We start from the raw sequence: 15,692 nt of genomic DNA on the forward strand, positions 1-15,692 counted from the left end.
ATCAACACCACCAACAACATGGCCAACATGTCTATGGATTTCTCTTTCCTCAAACGACGCCAGACCCCCAAGAAGTCCCTCAAGGTCATGATAAGCAGTCGCAGCCCGCGCCTCCTCCGCAAGTTCACCCGCTCCCCGGTGGTGGCCTACTCCTCCAGGGGGGCTAGTAGCCCCTGGTCCAACCTCTCCTCCCCTATGACGTCTCCCGATGGGTCCCTGTCTGGGTATGAGGTGAGAGCAAGAAGGGTCTAACTCGCATGGAAGCCTGTCTGCATGAGATTTGCATTAACAAACTAAGGACAGCACCTTCTCAATCTCATTATTTACCTTTTTCTCTGTTTCTTCCAAGACATTATCAGTGTGTCCTTTACTAATAATTCTTGATTAAGGCTGGGTTACACCGGACCCAAATCAGCTGCGAATCCATCCGAATGCAAGTATTCAGGTGGTTTTAGGAGTATTCTGTTCTCCCTATATGCGAATGTGAAAGATTTCAGGAAGGATTCGAGAAACATTCGAATCCACCGAAACCATCCGAATTAGGTCGGATCGGCTAGAGTTGGTCTGAATTTATTCGGGAGAATTCAGTTTTGGTGTAACCCTGGCTTAATAAGGATATTAGCTTCTAACCCATTGTTTTGGTACTGAACATTAATTAAGTTAATCCTAAATTACTATATATCACTTATTTTTTAGTGCTTGTTGTGTACTACTTCAAGAGGTACAAATTCTTTTATCATGCAGTTAAAAATGCTCACCCCTGGATGCGTATATTTTGCATTGAAATTAGCAAATAAAGATTATTCAATACATCTTCTTCACCATTAATATCAGATTAGGAAGACGAAACCTAGTACTACATAGACATTTTGACTAAAGTCCTGGATTTAGATTGTGGTAAACCAAGAATGCAACCCACTCCATGGAATATCTGTTGCCCTAATTAACAGAAGGAAGCAAGTGACATATGTGACTTTTCCTGTAAAAGGACAGAATGTACCTGTCATGTATATACTAATGTCAATGCAATGTCACGATGCTTGCCTGACATGTATCCTACCAAGATTGATGCTCCTGTATAATTCTGTAGACTTTAGAAGAAGATGGGTATAGATAAGATATTAGGAATATTGATAATTCAAATTTGGTACCAATTGAAACCAGCCAAGGACTATATTTTTTTGTGAAGCAGGGTCTTCTTGGTGAAAGGGGGTTATACACTTTTAGTGTGCATCAGAAATCATTCTTATAATTGTTACATTTTTAATATTCACAAACATGTAGTATTGTTATCATTCTCAGCAACATACAGCATTTTGACTTGGTACCAGAAATTTACAGAGCAATATTTTTTTGTAAATTTAGAATTTTGCTGACATAATTCTGTTTCTTGAGGATAAATACTGGAGGGTGCATTGGTGTTGTAAGTGCCTTTTGATACATAATGATGTATGGTTTTGTTGTTTCACATTTACAAAATCAAGAAAATTCATTCCCCCCCCCCTATTTCATAAGAAGTTACAAGTCAACCATTTTTTTTGGTTTTATACGTCATGCATGTTTAAAAGGTTTTTCTTGATGACAAAAATGAGGGGAATTTTTTTATATTTGTGTATACTGTATATAATTATTCTTTATGACCCGAGTTTTACAAGTCGTTTTCATCATTCTTTATTGACACTCATGCTAACATTATTCTGCGACTGATAAAGATTATTCATTACACTAATATGGCATGTGCATGAATAGTATGGATGGCCTAGTTTATCATATGGTTATTGCATCATGTGTACCTGGGCCCCATCTTACAAAGAGTTACGATTGATCCGATCAACCACTACTATGGATGGCCAGCAACGTCAACATCAAAAATGCAAATTTGTTCAAACTATTTTCTAGATATGAAGTAAATTCATACATTCATCATTCTTTTGAATATTCAGTGTGATTCTCTTTGTTTACTATGGAGATTGTGCAAATTTTCTTGGAAAACAAATTATGGTATCGATTTCCATACAGTTGAGATTGATTGGATCAATCGTTACTTTTTGTAAGACGGGACCCAGTACTATCTTGGCCTGGTTCAATAAACTTTATAATAAATGCTAAGATCCGTGACAAATTTTGTTCCAGCCAATCAAATATGACCACTTCAGTCAATTATTAATTACTTTACTTGCAATTGTAAACAGGTTTTTCTGAAACCAGGATCTGCATCCACACTGCATCGTGGACCAACCCTAACATTTTATTATTTTTTTTGTATTTGCAAGTAATCGCATTTTAGATAATGATCAATAAGACATTCACAGGCTACTTTATGAGAAAATGAGGGAAATCTGTGACCTGATTTCATAAATAGTATTCCGTAACAGCATACAAATGCTTTAACATGACTGGTGCATCATACTTGGAATCAGTCCAAAATCTATGGAAGATAATATCATTGTGAAATCTAAACAATGGGCCTTAGATTATTATCATTCAGCACTGATTTCTTAGTGTGATTATCAATCATTTTCCTGTCGCCATACGGTAGCCAGATTTTCGCCGGAAGAGGTTGTACTTTTTGTGATCCTTATGTAACTTTGGTAAGACAATACACGTGATGATCCAATAGAATTATTTCAAATTGACCTGCTAGGAATCTTCGCAGTGAAGTTGACTTTGCCAGTGTATGGATAGCATAGCTTTGAAAATAAGTTTCGATTATTTTTACTAGATGATTTGTTGAGAATGCAGTGAATTAACATAAGGTTTATGATTTCAAAATGAAAGTCAAAAAGGGGCCTAAGCTTTCGATCCTAGCAGAATCTTCGTCGGAGGCAATGAATTAGAATATGTTTTTCAATGATATCCCTACAATGAGAACAATGTGAAAGTAAATGGAGAGGCCAGCAGTATACTTTAAGTTAGGGCTTAAGTGGGAATATATTATCAATGTATTAGTCAATGATTTTGACTTCACAATGCTTTTTGTCACTGAAAGTTAGCCAATATTATTTTTTTTCTATTGAACTATTTAACGTGATGATAACAAAATTGCCATCCCGAACTTTTTATTATAGCCCTTTCACTTTTTTAAGAAATATATTTCATTAGCCTGTCCCTTTTGGATGAGAAGTTCCATCTTGGAGTTTTATCAACAAAAAATTGATTTCCTCTTTTCTCCATGGTGGGGTATGAATATAGAGATTGATTAATCTTTTTTGTTTTGTATTTTTTTTGGTTTTTCAGAGAGGAAGTGATAGTCCTAGCAGTAGTCTTGGTAGGAGCACGGTTAGCTCCACGACAAGTGATGATTTCAGTAGTAGTGATGGTAAGTGTTTTTATTTTATGTCATTTAGGTTTTATTAAGATGAAAGAAAACAGAGGCGGAAAGAAAGAAAGTAAGCAGATAAATAAGTATGTACAATGAGACAGAAATGGGGAAAGAAATCTAGGGAGAAAAGATGAAAAGAGTGACAGAAAAAGAAGGAGGAATTAAAGGAAAGATATGAACAAGGATGGAAGACCCAATGTCAAGAATGGATAAAGGAAGAATCGATAGATAATGCAAGATAGAATCAAACAAAAAACAGAATGGGAAGAGAGAGAGAGAGAGAAAGAGATAGGAAGGAAGGAAGAAAGAAAGAAAAGAAAGGAAAGAAAAGAAAATAAAAGAGAAAAGAAAAGAAAAGGAAAGAAAGAAAGAAAGGAGAGAGAAAGAAAAAGGAGAGAGAGAAAGAAAGAAAGGAGAGAGAGAAAGAAAGAAAGAAAGAAAGAGAGAGAGAGAGAGAAAGAATGATAGAAAGTAAAAAAGGAAGAGATAAGGTAGAAAAATAGAGAAAAGTGAGTGGATGGGGGGGGGGGGTCTAAAAGTGAAAAAAAAAGATGCATAGAAATGCAGCAGTGTTCTGACACTACATGTAATACAAAGTGTCACGGCAGAAAAAATACCTGTTTTGGATGAATATAATCCTTACAATGCCTCTAAGAAACATGCCATATTTGAATAAGCCAAGTAAGAAGGAAGGTGGTTTGCTTAAATTTGAGAAGGCGATGATGGAATGAGATGACCTGATATTAGGGTGTGCCTTCGAGAAACATGTCATCAGGTGGGTGGCTCAGCTTACTGGAACAAACCTTTGTCATTTTTAGAACATCTTGTCTGGTCTGATCCATGAATGCTGCGTTTCTTATGTATAGGCTCCTGAAAAATTTGCATGAAAAGGGTTTTGACTGGAATGATATTGAATGAAATGTAACTGGCTGTAGTGTCACATTTTGAGTTGGTGAAAAGATGTTTCCAAAGGGTTATCAACATTGATTTTTGTTTTCAAAGGAAAATGAAGGGGAAAAAAGAAAGAAAAAGAAAGGGAAAAAAGACCCTGAGGACATAAAACTTTCGAAAGTCACTAAATAAAAGAGATAATGTGAAAGTAATATATTATGATGGTGTAGATTTCATAAATTATTTGATAAAAGAGATTACTATGGAATTATGTTTTTATCCTTTGGCATTTTAATGGGCCAATTATAAGAATTTTTTTTGACAGATTTACGATTTTGTTGTGTTACCTGTATCTATCTTTAATTTATGTTTTTCCCCAAAGGCAGTAATCAAAATGTGTTTTTGAGGTTCTCATAAAAGAAATGATTTTTATTAATAAAACAGTTGTTCAGTTGTTTTCAATTCATCTTCATAAATGTCATTATTTTCATCTGTAATAGGTCCATCTACGAGAAGACAACAGTCGCACAGCCCCGACGTTCAACTCAAACCTACTCTATTCTGTTCCGTAGCAAGGGCAAAGACAGACTACATTCCCAGCCCATACGACACAGGAGCACTGGCATTCAAGGTAAAGAACATTCTCATGTTCTGCATATATAGTAGGTCCTAATGATTGGATGTTAAAAGCAGGGAAGGTACTTGTCTGCAGATACAGACCCTAACTGGAACTTTAGAATGTCTGTACTGAAACAAGTCTACAATGGAGGCCTTTTGCATAATCTTTCTTACCATGCAAGTGCTCTATGCTGGTGCAAGTGATGATTATATGAACACTGGAGATTGTTAAGATTACCCATACCTGCTCATGTGTCCTCTGGATTGAACAAGTTAATTACCTGTAAAGACCGCTGATTTAAAAAAAAGTACCTGCATAGACCATTGATTTTAAAAAGTTAGCTAGCTGCATAGACCTTTGGTTTTAAAAAGTTAGCTAGCTGTGAAGACCATTGGTTTTAAAAAGTTAGCTAGCTGTAAAGACCATTGATTCTAAAAAGTTAGCTAGCTGTGAAGACCATTGGTTTTAAAAAGTTAGCTAGCTGTAAAGACCATTGATTCTAAAAAGTTAGCTAGCTGTAAAGACCATTGATTTTAAAAAGTTAGCTAGCTGTAAAGACCATTGATTCTAAAAAGTTAGCTAGCTGTAAAGACCATTGATTCTAAAAAGTTAGCTAGCTGTAAAGACCATTGATTTTAAAAAGTTAGCTAGCTGTAAAGACCATTGATTCTAAAATGTTAGCTAGCTGTGAAGACCATTGGTTTTAAAAAGTTAGCTAGCTGTAAAGACCATTGATTCTAAAAAGTTAGCTAGCTGTAAAGACCATTGATTTTAAAAAGTTAGCTAGCTGTAAAGACCATTGATTCTAAAAAGTTAGCTAGCTGTAAAGACCATTGATTCTAAAAAGTTAGCTAGCTGTAAAGACCATTGATTCTAAAAAGTTAGCTAGCTGTAAAGACCATTGATTCTAAAAAGTTAGCTAGCTGTGAAGACCATTGGTTTTAAAAAGTTAGCTAGCTGTAAAGACCATTGGTTTTTAAAAGTTAGCTAGCTGTGAAGACCATTGGTTTTAAAAAGTTAGCTAGCTGTAAAGACCATTGATTCTAAAAAGTTAGCTAGCTGTAAAGACCATTGATTCTAAAAAGTTAGCTAGCTGTGAAGACCATTGGTTTTAAAAAGTTAGCTAGCTGTGAAGACCATTGATTTTAAAAAGTTAGCTAGCTGTAAAGACCATTGGTTTTAAAAAGTTAGCTAGCTGTAAAGACCATTGGTTTTAAAAAGTTAGCTAGCTGTGAAGACCATTGATTTTAAAAAGTTAGCTAGCTGTAAAGACCATTGATTCTAAAAAGTTAGCTAGCTGTAAAGACCATTGATTCTAAAAAGTTAGCTAGCTGTAAAGACCATTGATTTTAAAAAGTTAGCTAGCTGTAAAGACCATTGATTTTAAAAAGTTTGCTAGCTGTAAAGACCATTGATTCTAAAAAGTTAGCTAGCTGTAAAGACCATTGATTCTAAAAAGTTAGCTAGCTGTAAAGACCATTGATTTTAAAAAGTTAGCTAGCTGTAAAGACCATTGATTTTAAAAAGTTAGCTAGCTGTAAAGACCATTGATTCTAAAAAGTTAGCTAGCTGTAAAGACCATTGATTCTAAAAAGTTAGCTAGCTGTAAAGACCATTGATTTTAAAAAGTTAGCTAGCTGTAAAGACCATTGATTCTAAAAAGTTAGCTAGCTGTAAAGACCATTGATTTTAAAAAGTTAGCTAGCTGTAAAGACCATTGAATTTAAAAAGTTAGCTAGCTGTAAAGACCATTGATTCTAAAAAGTTAGCTAGCTGTAAAGACCATTGATTCTAAAAAGTTAGCTAGCTGTAAAGACCATTGATTTTAAAAAGTTAGCTAGCTGTAAAGACCATTGATTTTAAAAAGTTAGCTAGCTGTAAAGACCATTGATTCTAAAAAGTTAGCTAGCTGTAAAGACCATTGATTCTAAAAAGTTAGCTAGCTGTAAAGACCATTGATTTTAAAAAGTTAGCTAGCTGTAAAGACCATTGATTCTAAAAAGTTAGCTAGCTGTAAAGACCATTGATTCTAAAAAGTTAGCTAGCTGTAAAGACCATTGATTTTAAAAAGTTAGCTAGCTGTAAAGACCATTGATTTTAAAAAGTTAGCTAGCTGTAAAGACCATTGATTCTAAAAAGTTAGCTAGCTGTAAAGACCATTGATTTTAAAAAGTTAGCTAGCTGTAAAGACCATTGATTTTAAAAAGTTAGCTAGCTGTAAAGACCATTGATTTTAAAAAGTTAGCTAGCTGTAAAGACCATTGATTTTAAAAAGTTACCTAGCTGTAAAGACCATTGATTTTAAAAAGTTAGCTAGCTGTAAAGACCATTGATTTTAAAAAGTTAGCTAGCTGTAAAGACCATTGGTTTTAAAAAGTTAGCTAGCTTGTGAAGACCATTGGTTTTAAAAAGTTAGCTAGCTGTGAAGACCAATGGTTTTAAAAAGTTAGATACCTGCATAGACCTTTGGTTTTAAAAAGTTAGCTAGCTGTTAAGACCTTTGGTTTGAAAAGGTGAACTACCTGTAAACACCACCCACTTGATATTAAAAAAGTTAGATACCTGTAGCTATTAAGACTAGCCATTTGAAGCTGTTAAATAACTTCCTGTAAAGGCCAAAGGTTGACTCCTTGAAATGTAATTCCTCATGGGAGCTTGTAAGAATAGAATCATTTCCATAGAGACCACCTGCCAACAAAGCACATTTCTGGGGCCCGTCTTACAAAGAGGTGCGATTGATCCGATCAATCACAACTATTGACGGCCAGCAACATCAACATCTTGAATGCATGAATGTTCAAAATATTTTCTAGATATGATGTAAATTACATAAATTCATTGTTTTCTTGACATTTTGGTGTGTTTGCCTTTGTTTACAAAGGACATTTTGAAAGTGTTATGTTGAACAAATTATGACAACTGATGGATTTCCATAGAGTTACGATTGATTGGATCAATCGTAACTCTTTGTAAGACGGAGGCCAGGGCTCGGTAACACAAAGAATAGCGATCAATCGCTAAATGAACTGACCAATCAATATCAATGTTAAATGTGCATTTGGTAGAAAATACTGACCAGGGACCAATCAGTGCGGTTCTTTCACATTTGCAATCCATCGCAAATCTTTGTGTTACGGAGCCAAGGTCTTTTGTGATGGGTCTTTGTGCTCTGCTTTCAATGTAACATTCTTATGTTCAAAATGTAAAATGTTATGAATTCCGACCTTCAGAAAGGAGACTTGGTGTACATCACCCGCAAACCCTCAGGGGGCTACTGGGAAGGGGTGTGTCAGAACAAGAGTGGCAAGTTCAAGTTTACCTTCGTGGAAGAGCTGAGTAGAGAGGAGATGCCCGGCCTGGAAGGGGGGCATACTTTCCCCCTCGGTCCTAACCAAACCAGCGCTTCTTACGTGCTGCATCTGCAAAGTGTTGAAGAGCTACTCAGAAGGATAGAGTGCGATGTGAGTATATTGCATTGTTCTGCTGTGCGAATTGCTTTGACCGCGCCGCTCGCTGACACTTTACTTTCGATTCTTGCACATCTTTTGAGACCAAATTTGCAACGCCTGGTACTCAAATAAAACTGCCTGGGGACGAAATAAAAAGCTTAGATGAAAATCTTTTAGAGAGTGCATATAAAAAAGGTAGTCCATATAGAGGGCTGTTTTTTTTCTTGACAGTCGGGACAGCCTATTAATTGAACATATGTAAATGGATACCCTGTTACTAGGTCCACTAGAAAGAATCATTGATGATTTTAGCCTTTCTTTTCAGATGAACCTGTTCATTTACAATGGATGATTGTATTGGCTTCTTTATTATCGTTGTTTGTCACGATAGTGCAGAGCTGCACAATAAAATGTTCATGGTATTGAAAGAAAATGGAGTGGTCAGTTCAAAAAACAAGAAAATTAACCATACAGCCTTGCAGAGGAGATTACATCGCCCACTACCATCATGCAGCGCTCTTGAGGCGTTGAACCATGGAGGTAAATGGATGGAGTGACAACCAAATGCATATTGATTCATGTAGCTTTCAATTTCTAAAGAAGTACAAAAGAATACACAGGTGCACTATAGCCTTTGATGGCGACTTGTGATGCTGCTGCAAGTTTCATGGGAAACTGTCTGTAGTTGGGTAGGAATCTTTTGTCTACAATCAGCAAGAAAATGCCAATGAAACACATGCCTGACATATCTTATCCCTGTGGCATCAAACATGGCTTTAAATGAAAAAAGTGAGTTGGTACTCCTTCCTATTTTACCTCCATGGTTGAATCAACCCCCCCCCCCCCCCGAGTAGCTAAAATGCTAGGTTAATGGGAGACCAAACAGCTACAAACCAACTTCTGATTCATCTTTTCCCTTTCCCTTGCAGAAATACTTGTCAGATTTCAAGTCACGTGATCTAGCGTCGCTGGAGAGGTTCAAGAACCTGACCGAAGAGGATCTTGACAGTTTAGAGATTACCAACCTGGAGCACAGGGTCAAACTATTGACTGTCGCCAAACTCTTATTAGAACCAATCAAATGTAGGTCATTTGTGTCTGCCTTTTAGGTTTTAAGGGTTCTACATAACAAAAAAAAAAGAACTTTGATGATATTTTGATATCAAAATTGTGTAATATTGAATATTTGATAATGGTTTTATGATTATTTAGGTATATTGCAGTATGATAATATGCATATCATGTTAAACATGACATTCCTAAAATACTGTAAATTATGAAAAGTTATTCACTATTTATTTACCACAAATGCTGTTCTGTATTGCTTTAAACCAACTCAGAACTACGTAAGTTTGTACTTATATGCCTGCTTTTCATGGACAGGCACCAATGAAAACCTTCATAATGAAGAAATCTTGAATTTTAGACTTGGTGATATATTATGTTATCTGCGATATTTTGCTTGATATTATGGACTGTCATTGAAATCAAATATCGACCAGCACTATTAAAGCAATACTGACTGACCTCGGGGCGATACGACATATCGCCCAAACTAGATTTATATCGCCCGAGTCGTGACGAGGGTGATATCAATTTAGTGAGGGTGATATATGTCCTTCCGCCCCCAGGCCAGTCAATATTGCTATTATTAACCAAATCAGACATCTAGAGCAAAAATTGTTAAAATTTAGATATTTTAAATTTTAAACATGAGAATCTAGTTTGTCATGTTGAGCAGACTGGGCCTCTGAACTTTACCATTGTGACGTAATTGAAATGACGCGTCTCTGGCCTAGGGACGCAGTATCCAGCGTTGTCTCAACTTGATTACCATTATGACGTATAGTACTGCGCGGTTCAAGGACGCATACAAAAACGCGTAGAATACCCGGATGTTAGCTCTGCTTTATTGCCGCTACATTTCCACGCATTTTCTCATTGACTTTCCTGAGCGGGCAATAAATTGGGCCGGTGGATAAACAATTGGAAATTTATTGACCGGCCATTTGATCCCAGTCTTAAGCAGGCAACAATGTGTCAAAGTTGCCCTGCTCAGATGTCTGATACGGTTAATAATCATGAATGGATACTAACCTTGAGTACTTTAATTCAGTAAGCTGAAATCAGAGCTGCCAACCATTACAATTTTGCCATAATTATATCTTTAAAGAAAATTACTGCATTAAAGTTTTTCTTCAAAATATATGATTTCATCAGGTAACTAGGCCAAGGTCAAAGGTCATTGAGAGGTCAATGTTAGAAAATACAAGGCTTTGGGATCACAAAATATAGATTCTCATTCCAAGAGATTAATTAGCAGATCTGGTTATGCAGGAATTTACTGTAGTAGTCAGCACCTGTAGAAAAAAAACCACATGAACCAATTGATTATTTTTATTCCTCCTGGGGCCTGTTGCATAAAACTTTTTACCTGAGAAAACTCTGGTAAAAACTGAAAAATAAGGTTAGTCTGATTTCTGCCATTGACTTTAACACAGGGCGAAAACTCTGGTAAAAACAACCCGAGTTTTCTCAGGTAAAAAGTTTTATGCAACGGGCCCCTGGATTCTTCTTGGTCTTTCTTTTTACAGTTGTCATAGTGTTAAGATTTTGTTGTTGCACATACTGGTAGATGTTCTTGTTAGCTTCAGGGCTGTATCATTTATGGTTTAATACAATTACATTGTGAATATCTATCCTTTTTCAGGTGTTGATGTAAGGACATTATCAAGTAGTGCATTAGGAGAAAGCTCTATACCTCCCCCGATCCCCTCCCAAAGGATAGATGACACAGACCTGAGCACTAGTATACATAAACTAAGGATAGCAGCTCGTGATTCTGGATTCTATGCAAGTACAGATGCAGGATTGTGTGGAGACAATTCCCAGTCTCCGGCTCGCAAGCATGGCAAGAACAGCATGAGCAGTCTTGAAATGCTTCGGGAATCGGGGTTGGGGAGCCTGTGTGCGGAAGAGGACGAGGGGCCTTCGCCCGAGGTCAGTGGAGTCCTTGTACCAGGGTCAAACTGTAATAACTCCAATAATATATCAGGGATTTTGATCCCGGGAGTGGATGGACACTATTTGAGGATGTGCGACCAGTATTCTGGGCTTGACTCCTGGGGCTGGGGCGGTGAGGTCCCAAAGGACAAGCCCCTTAAACCGGTCAGGACAGACGTCAAGGCAGTGGACCTTCTCCAGAGGCATAGTCAGTTCAACAACGGCGCTACTCCTGTCACCGTCGCAGCCATCTCACATACCACCCCTCCGCAGATCCTCGAGAACTATTACGAGTTTCCCTGGATGGACGATCGTAGCCTGCAAATGACGCGGCAACAACGCTGCTCACCAAAGCATCAAGTGCACTCAAAGCTCACTCAGAGATCCAGTAGTCCCGTGCTCATGAACTACCCTCCAAGAACAGAGCAAAATCAACTCGTCATAGGGGATTCTGGATCGATCCAATGGAAGCGAAGTGCCTCTGTAGATGGCACCGTCACGTGTTCAAACGGTTGGTCTAGTACAGTCAATGGGGTCATGCCTTCCCCTCAGCTTCTCCGTGCCGTGGGGCAAACGGATACCTGCCCTGCCCTACTACTCAACAGTCGGAGGCGCAAGTCGCGGAGCGTCTCACCCCACAAGAGGCAGAACAATAGAAAAGACACTGTATCACGGGACCCCATGCTGCACGCCTCGCCGACGTTGCCTCTAAAGAAGATGCAGACGGGACTTGGTATGCACAGTCAGTCTTTGGAGAAACTGTTAGATGCTAAGTTGATGGCTGATGGCATTGACATTAGACAAGAACCTTACTCAGACAAGGTAAATAGTACACCCTGTAGCTTTCCTGTTTGAAAATTTACTATAACGGTGGGAACTTGAAATGATTCCCTCACAAAATTATTTTGTCAAACTAGTGCAGTAATGTCCCTTTAAAAAAAATACTACAGGTCCTGTGGTATTACAGCATGTGACCAAAGAATACTTTTGTCAAGTATACATGCTATTCCTCTGTTTTCAGTTAATCCTATCACTAATTCAGTGGTAGATATTAGAGTTCAGCTTGCTCATATGCAGGTAAAGATACCTTCCATCCAGCTAAATGCTGTACAAATAACCTGGGACGATAATTTAGCCAGGCTGATTCTGTTCCTACAAAAAATGCAGTTGTCTTTCCTTACTGACATTCTGGGTAATAGACTACCTATAATTAAAGGGGAATCCAACCCAAACAAAAACTTGTTTTTATAAGGAAAAGAAAAATCAGACAAGTTGATAGGTGAAAGTTTGAACAATATCGGACAAACAATAAGAAAGTTATGAATTTTTACAAGTTGTAAATATTGGTAATCACTATACCCATGGAGACTTCAAATTGGCCGCATATGGGATGTCATAATGATGTAAGGCAAGGACTACTCTTCCATGTACTCAAATACATATTTTGGCTAAAATGTAATTTTCCCAAAAGTTTTATTTCAAATTATATTTTCCTTTCATGAGGACATAAAACAATATACTACCTGGGTTATATTTAGATTACTTCCCCAGGGGAATGGGTACTGAGGAGAAAACCACAAATCCCTGATAATAAAGTACATGGCCTATGGGAAAGTTGTCCTTGCCCTTGTCATAATTTACTTACCCAGTTGCCAATTTGAAATCTACATAGTATTAGTGATCTCAATTTTAAAGCAGCGATAACTTTCTTATTGCTTGTCCGATTTCTTTCAAACTTTCACCATTCTGTTTAATTTATTTTTCTCCTTCCCAACGCAATATTTTATGGCCAAGGCTGGATTCCCCTTTAACTAAAAGAAATATTGTTATTTCATTCGTAATTCATGGGGACCCTCAATCAGTCTATTTTTTAGGCTAAGCCATACCTGAAATCTTCCATGTGCCTTTTTTGTACTGGACTCCTTAACATACTCACTTTCAATTATCTTCCTTCAAAGCACAGTCTGCCCATCTGTAAGTTTGTTTTAATATTGAAATATAATGATATTTACCAATTAAATGGTTATTATACTTGATGATGCTCATGATCTGGATTGGTTTAAGTACTTAACTAAAACACTTTCATTACCCGGGTCTTCAGACTCTGCACTTATGAGTGATAACTAATTGCTATAAATATTTTTTTATCAATTTTTTAAAATGTCAGATCATTATTATTGCTCAAAGAAACTGAAACCAGACTTTAAATAATGATCACTTTCCTAATAGACTATCAGTTTGTCTTCATTAGCCCACATGTGACCCAGAAGTTAACTACTATTCCTATTTAATGACACTTATTTATTATTAAACCTACAACTAGCTTGATATTCATCTAACATACATGTAGATCTATTAAAAATTGCACACACCTATCAAAGCGTCAGTTTTGGTAGGGACTTTGATTTTCTTTTCCAAGTAGAGCATTTCAAAGCTAATATCATCCAAAATGGTAGATTAGTATCGTTAAGACCTCTTCGTCCCGCTTCCCTCTGCTACTCCCAGCGTGTTAATCCTCTTTTCCTTTGCGCGTTGAAGGAATGAATTCCTTCTCATATCATACTTTAATCACATTGATTAATGTCCCACTCAAAGTCTTATTATAATCCTGTTTGCCACAGTAAAAATGCAATCATGATGAAACAATTAACCCTTTCATATTAACCGCTGCAAGGGTTTTAATCCAGATACTGTCTGGATTTGCACACCCAAGTAAGCACTGCATTTTTCATGATTGCTGAAAAAGCATTAAAGCAAGCAAGCAACCAGATGACTGACCACTTAAGGACGTTCCACAGTTATGTTTGTGCGCATTATGATCTGCGCATAGTTTACACTCTGCGCGCTGACGTCACAATGGATGAACAGGTGATTAATTAGCTGCGGGTATGTGCTGATTTTTCTCATCTTCTGCACTTTAACTGCAGATCCGATGCGTTATTTCATGAAGCAAAAAAATTGAATTATTCCATGGACCATTCAGAAAAAGATTCTCTACAATTTCAAAATACTATACTCTGCAGTGCTGCCAAGAATCACGAATATTACCCCGAGTTTGAATAAATGGTAGAGTGGTTTTGATTTTTTCTTCACATAGATACAAAGCATTCGGCGCATTTTTGGTGTTTTAAAAAGCACATTTGCTCTAATAAAAATACTGATAGTTTAAAAACAAGCACATGAACCCCTATTTTTTAATGTTTGTTCCTTTTAGGTATACCTTCCTCTACAACTTTACAAATTTTGGTGAAAATGACATGGATTTTGAATAAAGTGCAGCATTTATTGTACTTTTGTAGTTTGTTTGTTTTAGATTGGGATTTTGTTATCTTTTACGCCATTTTTTAGAACTGACAGTGCTGTTAAACTTAAAATTGCAAACAAATAGCACTATAAATATATTCTCCATTCTAACGATACAATTATTAACTCTCTTGCGAAATTTGATGACTTTTTCATGTATTTTGACTGAGTAATGGAGGTTTAAACTCATTGTAGTAATCTTGGGCGGTCTAAAAATGCCAAATTCTTTTGAATGCGCAATTCTTAAGAACATCAACTTGGGTGAACTTTGAAGTTCTATAGCAAAAAATCAAACACATGGACCTATGTTAATTTTTGCATATTTCGAATATTAAGGTTCTAAAGTATCTATGTGCAAAGTTTGGTGAAAATGACATGGATTTCACTTTTACTGTGGAACGTCCTTAAAGTTTTCTTTGAGGTACCTGGTCATGAGGGTAATTTCCTAACCAAAAGGCACTCCATGTAGCTCACCAACAGTAGCGTACGCTGGATTTTTGAAAGGGGGGTTTTCAAGCTGTATGAGAAGTTGACAAGCAAAATAAAAATGATGAAAATAAAAAAGCTCTTCACCAGAAATTTGTGACCACCTCCCTGCGTACAAAATGGGTTTAAAAAATGGGTTACCTCTGTAACCCACCCATGCGTACGCCACTGCTCACCAAGAGAAAATCGTACCCAGGATACTGGAATCCAAAACACTGCTCTACTGACTAGCTGCCAAGCAGCAAAAATTTACCATATTTGCTTTGCCAGTTTGTTGCCACCCTGGTTTCAATAGCCTGTTGCATAAGAGCATGAATTGTCATTTTTCTCTCAAATTCCTTTCACCTAGATGGGCTTTTGTGGCATCCCAGCGGCTCTGATCCAGCGCTATGCTGAAGAGGTCCAGATGAGAGTACCGGACGTTGCAGTCTGTCTGGAGGCACTCAGGGTCAGGTTTCTCATTGCAGAAGGTCGATGCTGGGTAAGGGATTGGAGCATGTTGCTATTTTGGAACATGTCATAAATGGGCAAATCCATTGAATATATACAGCCGACCCTCTCTATATGGGTCCTCAATTCACAACATTTTTTAATAAGTTAAAATGTGTAAGAATTTGTG

At 37.0% G+C, this 15,692-nt stretch overlaps 1 protein-coding gene across 5 annotated transcripts in view; it reads left to right on the forward strand.

The window, feature by feature from the left end:
* Positions 1-15,692, forward strand: part of LOC129258957 (uncharacterized) — a 59,140-nt gene that overhangs the window by 40,449 nt on the left and 2,999 nt on the right. For 3 of the 5 annotated variants that reach the window (XM_054897206.2, XM_054897208.2, XM_054897207.2), the window contains exons 8-14: positions 64-231; positions 3,238-3,319; positions 4,714-4,844; positions 8,063-8,293; positions 9,211-9,364; positions 10,992-12,106; positions 15,423-15,554. In XM_054897206.2, the coding sequence (XP_054753181.2) occupies positions 64-231; positions 3,238-3,319; positions 4,714-4,844; positions 8,063-8,293; positions 9,211-9,364; positions 10,992-12,106; positions 15,423-15,554 (2,013 nt within the window). The remainder of the gene's footprint in view (positions 1-63; positions 232-3,237; positions 3,320-4,713; positions 4,845-8,062; positions 8,294-9,210; positions 9,365-10,991; positions 12,107-15,422; positions 15,555-15,692) is intronic. The other 2 variants (XM_054897210.2, XM_054897211.2) reach the window with 1 other exon arrangement.

The sequence above is a fragment of the Lytechinus pictus genome, chromosome 4 (genome assembly GCF_037042905.1).
Source record: "Lytechinus pictus isolate F3 Inbred chromosome 4, Lp3.0, whole genome shotgun sequence".
In the NCBI taxonomy this organism is placed as follows: Eukaryota; Metazoa; Echinodermata; class Echinoidea; order Temnopleuroida; family Toxopneustidae; genus Lytechinus; species Lytechinus pictus.